At 39.5% G+C, this 7,181-nt stretch overlaps 1 protein-coding gene across 3 annotated transcripts; it reads left to right on the top strand.

Annotated features, from left to right (window-relative positions):
- The first annotated feature begins 683 nt into the window (after positions 1 to 683).
- LOC102083246 (uncharacterized) lies at positions 684 to 5,578 on the top strand. Of its 3 annotated transcripts, none has more exons than XM_025905728.1 (7): positions 684 to 798; positions 1,488 to 2,077; positions 2,372 to 2,551; positions 2,919 to 3,059; positions 3,327 to 3,381; positions 3,543 to 3,696; positions 4,786 to 5,578. In XM_025905728.1, exons 2-7 carry the CDS (start codon positions 1,640 to 1,642, stop codon positions 4,931 to 4,933), a joined length of 1,116 nt encoding a protein of 371 aa, XP_025761513.1. In that variant the 5' UTR covers positions 684 to 798; positions 1,488 to 1,639; the 3' UTR covers positions 4,934 to 5,578. The 3 variants fall into 3 exon arrangements, with proteins under 3 accessions (XP_025761513.1, XP_025761514.1, XP_019211322.1); XM_025905729.1 differs by lacking the exon at positions 684 to 798 and adding an exon at positions 814 to 945; XM_019355777.2 differs by lacking the exon at positions 684 to 798 and adding an exon at positions 992 to 1,243.
- The last annotated feature ends 1,603 nt before the right edge of the window (positions 5,579 to 7,181 follow it).

The raw sequence follows: 7,181 nt of genomic DNA, 5'->3' as shown, positions 1-7,181 counted from the left end.
AGACGCCCTGTAAACTCTGAAATGTCTAGAAGAAAAAACATGAAACTGGAACTGAAGAAAAACCAAAACAAAAGTATAAAAGATTTTGAAAAGATTAATACAAGCTGAATAGTTCAATGTCTTAGCTTCATTTTAAAGTTTAATTTTACAGCAGTGTTGTGGTGTGACAGCACAGCTGCTGGCTTTATGCTGAGCTTGGACAGTAAGCTGTTGTTACAAATACAGAATTAGTCATGAATGATTTTTACTCACACAGAAACAGTGCATCTGTATCACAGCTCTGATAGACTTAGCTTTCACTGAGTCTGCTGAACACTGATCAGATATAATTCATTTTTAGTTGGCAATTGATTTCAAGAGCGGGACCACGCCTCTAAACACGCTTCTCCGGCTCTCATCTATATGTTCCCCCAGTTTAACAAGCTGTTCATTCTCGTTTACGTGGCCCCTCCTTCCCTCCCCTTTTCAACTGTGAACTTCGTCACTTCCATTTAGTACACAGAGATCTGCCCGGAAGCCGTCGTGAGTCCCAGTGGCGGTCCTAGCCTGTTTGGCGCCCTGGGCGAACACTCCCTCTGGCGTACAAATAAAACATACACTGTTAAAAAAAATCCGTAAATTTAGGGGTCCCTTTACCGTGGATTTGCTACGGATTTGCTCCGTTTTGCGAAATACGGAAAGTTTGCTGTTGCGCAAGGCAGAATTTTCTCCCCCATCCAGAATATTCCGACGCCATTACTTTCAGTGCGGTCAGTGCCTACCTAAATTTCTGCAAGTCACAAGGAAAGTTGGAAACAGGTTGGTTGTGTGGAATGAGAATGTAGTGCCACCTTGTTCCCCCTCGTACATTAAATTGGTCTCGATAGGCAGTTGGTAGTGGTGTGTATGTGAGTGGACGTTTGCTGCTAGCTGCGTTAGCATTAGCCAGCCGCCTGCGCTTCGTAAGTACGTCAAAAACCATTTTTTCCCTCCCTCTTACATGAAATTTGGTCTCAATAGTCAGTTGGTAGCCGTGTGTGTTTCATGGTAACATTTGAATGTGTGGGTTTTGCGTTATTTTGAAGCGTGGTTTGCCCAACTAAAGTTAACGTTAGCCCATAAGTTGGATGCGCGCGCTTGTGTGTGTGTGTGTGTAAATTAGCCACATGTGTGTATTGTTATAGCTCACTGTGTTACGTTAGCATGCAACTGAAAAACTGCAACTGCAAAAGATTCGTCAGAGCTGTCAAAGCATTGGAAGCAGGTGAGTTTTTGCCCCTCTGTTTTAATGCAAGTTTTCTGAAACTACAAAGGTTTATTCCAAAAATGCAAAAAAAAAGTTGCCATCAGCTGTACATGGCAATAATTACTCTATAATTGGTTTTCATAATTAGGTCCATTTGTATTCCTGGTTGACCCAAACTGGACATTGAGGACCAATGTATTAATTGATTTGCAACAATTGTGATGTGTTTAATTTATGGAGATGTTTGTCATGTCATCCATAGATTCACAAACTCCACCGCAGTTCACCCGGCCTGGCCCCTCATCAACACCTGAACCACAGAGGTTTCAGCTGCCCTCAACACCACCTGAGACAGCCGACTCCCCATCCCAAGACACATATTCTGTACCATGGCACAAATTTCCCTCAAAAGTCATGGATGAGTTGCGTGAAAAAAAGTACATAATGGGGAAAGACAGACGAGAGATGGTTCGGATCGTCGCTGAAGATTACCTCCATAAACACCCAGGAAGACCTGGTAGACAAAAGCTGAGGGAACTCGCCAGTATGATTGTAGGACAATATCCTGCCTCCTTCAAGCTGACAGAGCCGTTTGGAAACAAACCTTTTGCAAAAGATGGTTCTGAAACTCTCTTTCGTCAGCTGGAACACAGAATTGAAAATATGAAGAGGCCACAAAGCTCACTGAAGAGGCAAGCAGGGGGTGAAAATTCAACAAAGAAAAGGCCCAGGAATTCAGATCTGTATGGATGTGTGGCGTGGGATCCAATCATTGAGGGGGCCGTGTGTAGAGAAGACCTGCTGTCTAAACGAGATGAGTTGAAACGTGCCTTTCAAACCCAGGATCTTCAGGTGGGTCTGCAATCATCCATTACAGATACAGAAAGCTTTATTAATCCTCGAAGGGCAATTCGGTTCCTACAGTCCACCATCTAGACATACAACCATTCACACAGCAATAGTATATAGCAGGAGTAATGCAATAAGGTCTGGGTCCAAGTACAATTTAGGACACATTGTGAAATTGTAGATCGTCTGTAGATCACTATGCCCATAGTCAATTGAAATTGATACCCTGTTTTATTATTTTAATTGGTTAGTTTGACTAACTGTTCGACTGTTTGTCTAACTGCCTCATATCTTTAGGAGTCATCTGTTCGAAAATTGATGACTGAAACATATCCCATTCAGCGTGAAATCCTCAATGATGATGATACCACTATTGCCGTTGTAAAGGACGAGTGGCCGTTCCTGTTTGAAGTTCCTCACCTGTTTGATCATGCATCTAAACTCCTTAGCTTCTCTGTACAAAACAAGCTGGCACAGGTGTGTTGTTATTGTTATTATTATGATTGTGCTGTGCTGCTCCATATGGAAAGAATTTTGTCTTTATTAATCAATCAAAAAAAGATTTGCAACCAAAAAGAGAGTTGAGACCAAAAAAGATAAACTGGCAACCAATCAAATAGAATAACTTGGATGAACAATCAAATGGAATAGATTTGAGACCAAAAATCAGGAAGTGACAACCAAAAAAGCAGGACATTTGAGATCAAAACAGAACAGGTTGCAAATGAAATGAAATAATTCATTTTTATTTTAATTTTTTTCAAAATTCTCTCCATAGCTCCAAACGAAAATGAGTGTTAGTCTTATGTACTTGTACAAAATTAACACCTTGAACCTTGAACAGGAACTTTCCAAAAAAGAAAAGGGGATCAATGACTTCCTTGACTCCAAAGGGATGAAGACGGGCGAAGGTCCAATACAGCTCATCTGTGGCATTTCAAAATACTTCAAGGAAGACTCTTATAAACTCTTCCACAAAAAAGAGGTAGATGTTGTAGATTTTAAACTGTGTGCAAGATAATTATTTGCATCCAGTGGTGAACCAAGTAACCAACCACAGTAGGAAGTATAGATTCCCCTAATTGTGCTGCTGATATTCTCTATAAACTCTCTATCTATAAACTATTTACATTAATGTTTGTGCATAATGGCTACCTCTGTCTGATGAAGACACTAGCAGATAGTCAATTTGCCAGCAGGTTTGTGTGCACTGGAAACATTAATTCATGTATCATGTCTGTCACCAAAACAGATCTCTGCAGATCCTGAAGTCGAACTCCCAGTGACCCCATGCATCCTAATCAGAGGTTTGTAGTTAAATCTTTTTTTGTATCCCAGCAAGCTGTTGTTAGCTGTTGTTATAAGCTGTTGTTGTGTCATATTTATTAAAGAAATGTTTTGCTTGCCTTAAAATATAGGATTTTTTTTTTTTTTTGTAAATCGTACATGGTTTTTATCTGTGTTTAAGGTGACCAGCAATTCAAGATTGCTGTTGATGGGTTACTTGTCAATGACCACATCACCTCTCCCATTGTGGCCTTGAGCTACGTCTTCTCCATGTTTTATGTCTGCAACGTCCAATACCCACCGGAGATGGCTTTTACTCTCGAATTCATGCAAAGGTAAGCACTCATTGTTTGGAAATACTTTGTAAATGTGACTTTGCCGTGCCTTTCTGCACCTGACCTGCTTTTTGTCAATCTACACTAAACCCGTTTGTCTGAGATGTACAAGCTCAAAATGTGTCGCCACATGCTGTGAGCTTGTAGATCAGCTGTTATTGGCTTATGATCCCCCTGAATATGGATTTGTTCGGAGATTTTGTAGCTCCCTGTTGAAGACTATTGTTGGAATAAATGTGTCATATCTTTTTAAAGGGCAGGTAACATGCTTTTTGCTTTAAATAGTGTCCTAAGTCAATCAATAACAAAACAAACATAACATGATTCTAGTTGGGAAATGGAGCAAAAACATATTTTTTTCAGAATGGTTTGTTGACACAAAATTCATTTGAGCTATCTCTTTAAAACCATTAGCACCTGAGACCAGGTTATGTCAGTGGTGGTCAAACCTTTTCATGTCAAAGACACACAAACTGAAATTTATTTGGCTGCAGACCCCAAACTCAAAATATGTTGTTCCAGGGACCCCCCCCCCGAAGGAAAGACTAAACATATTAATTTAAAAAATACTACATAGTGGATTCATGCCCAAATGTTAATACTTGTACTGATGTGTAACGTGCACTGAATGTCACAGTTTCTCCACTCCATGTTTGAATAACCCCCAGGACAGTCCGTGTTCAAATGTGCTGTTACACCTTTTGATAGGACAATGTCAACTGTGTTTTCTATCCCCTTCTGTGTTCTGTGCATTTATAATATCCCTGCAAACACATTGAGGATGCATGCTGTCATGTGTTGGTGATAAGCAGACTTCTCGCCCTTGCAAACATTTCTGTATATGCGCAGTGTGAATGCATGTGTCTTGAAAAGACAAAGGAAGAGATAAGCTTAGCCACTGGCACCAGCACCACAACAACATTGGGTTCTAGACAGATGGTCAATTAGAATGATAGAGAGGTTCACACATAGGGGCATATTGAAGAAAACAAATGTAGGATTTTATTGAACTGCTCCACTCCTGTCAAGCCACACTACACGTGCAAACTTTGTCTGCATATCACTATTGTTTTGTTTTTTTTTCCTCAGAGTTTTCTTTGGGGTCAATCCTGAGCGAGGCTCCAAGGCAGAGAAGAAGGGGAAGAAACAGCACTTCATTCCTCCACAGGTGTGCAAGCTGGTTTCTCAGCTGAAGGAATTTGAATGCAAGCAGAAGGAATCTGAATGGGCTATTTGAGCTGTTCTCAGAGCTCAGAAAATACCTTTTTGGACTGAATGTACACACACACACACACACACACACACACAAAGGCAAATCCAAAAACATGGGGCTTGGGAGTAGAAATACAGATTTTTACAGTATTAGGTGAGTTCAGATGTTTTAACTAGATGCCCACAACACACATGCTGCAGTTTCAAATCCCCCATGTTAAGGGGGAGGGAAGGTGGGCGATATTTGTCATTCCGGTTAAGCTTTTCCTGTCATTGTGGAGTTGGAGGTGTAAGTTTTAATTTTTTTTTAGTTTTAAGTTGTTTTAAGAGTTTTAAAAATCTCTTTATGGCATGTTGCACAGTCATCCTTCTAAGGTCATGGTTGTTATTGCTGCACTGATGTTTTATAGAAAAGTTGTATAATGTAATACTTCTAATGTTCTATTTGTTTTTTGTAGAAAGGTCAGCCACTGGTTGCAGAGCTCTGCCTGTCGGTGTGATATGTGGAGTTGGAGGTGTAGGTTTCTGCATCCTCCTGGAGGGGGCTCCTCATTTTGCACTGACAGGTGAGACAGCAACAGCAATGCTGGCAGTTTTATTGTCTTATTTTGTCATTGTCTTTAACAAATCAATTTGTTATTAATGCCTGTCAGCCTGTGGATGCTAAAAAGTTGCTAGATTTGGCATCTCCCTGTTAAAGGACATGGCTGTACTTCTTTGAGAGAACAGCTGGTTTATGTATGTAAAATTTCTCTGAATGTGAAGGTGATGTTCTGAATGTTTTAATGGTTGTAATGTAAATATTGCAAATCATTCACCACAAAAAGTGAAATCACTTTAAAGCACTGGCAGCTGTTAAAGGAAATAAATAATTGCTGTCATTCTACATTTGTGCTTTATTGATGGTAAACGGTATAGAGAATGGTACAGAATTAAACATTTTAGGATGACTGAAGTGTCCGTAAATGGTATGGATTGAGTACTTAAATAATACGGAATATTCCATTTTAGGTTTGATGGAACTGTCCGTAAATGGTAAAGAAAAAGTCAGGTAAATCTACGGAAATATCTGTTATAGGGTTTACGGAATTGTCTGTGCAATAACGCCGAAATTTATGGAAAATACGGAATTTTCCATTTTAGGTTTGACGGAAATGTCCGTCAATGGTACAGAAAAACTCGGGTAAATCTACAGAAATATCCGTTTTAAGGTTTACGGAAGTGCTCGTACAATAACGGAAAAAGTGCTGGTAATTAATTACCAGCACTTTTTCCGTTTTATAACGGAATTTTTTTTAACAGTGTATTATGGATTGTACATTAACCTAAAACTTGGTGGAACCATACTGAATTTCACCAGAGAAACACACACATACACGAAGAGAGAGAGAGTATGCATACTGTGCAAACAACTACCAAACAGCCATCATACTTCGCCATACAATGAGAACAGGACAAATCAAGAATTGACAATGACTAATTAATATTGTGCTGAACACACGTTTTTTCTACTCTGCAGTATTCTCACTAATTTTCTTGATATTTATTTATAATCCCCTCTGTTAATCGTTGATATTTATAATTGAGTGATCTGTATATATTAGTGGAATTTCTTAAATGTGTAAAATCTGTAACACAAGGTATTGTTTGGAGTTTATTCTGTTGCTGTTACTAATTTTACCATTTCTTCTTGGAGCAACTGTAACCCACATAATTTCCTTAGGGATTAATAAAGTATTCTGATTCTGATTGTTTCAGGATGACCTGCCATTATCCAGTGACCACATCTGCTTATCTGTATCTTTTGCTCGTTTCTCCTCCTCCTCTTTTCTCTTTTTTCTAAACTGAGCACCTGATAGCTTTGAACTTTTCTTGTCCATCTTGGTTTTAATTTTGCACTCCAGTATGAACACCCATCCCTCAACCCGAGGATCACCACAACATAATCTAACACACCTACACCTTAGTTCACAGATTCACTTTGTCTAGGGTTTATTTCTGGAATTTCACACAACCCAGGATTCAGATCATGAACATAACGGGCTTGAATTTACATCATTATGAATGAAATGTGCTCTATTTGGAAGCAGCCGGCCCCCCTCCCCTTTCGACGGGTTGTGTGTGAGACTTTAAATCATCAAATTAAAATATACATTTTTAATTGTTATTGATCCCTTTACCCGAGTCCTAAAGTGTATGCTTGTAGGCTTACCCAAACCGCAGCTCAGTTCACGTCCAATTTGGCCTTCATTCTCAAAAACGCCATCAACCTC

The sequence above is a fragment of the Oreochromis niloticus genome, linkage group LG3 (genome assembly GCF_001858045.2).
Source record: "Oreochromis niloticus isolate F11D_XX linkage group LG3, O_niloticus_UMD_NMBU, whole genome shotgun sequence".
Classification (NCBI taxonomy): Eukaryota; Metazoa; Chordata; class Actinopteri; order Cichliformes; family Cichlidae; genus Oreochromis; species Oreochromis niloticus.
The sequence above is the reverse complement of the archived record's forward strand: the minus strand, read 5'-3'. Positions and strand labels throughout refer to the sequence as shown.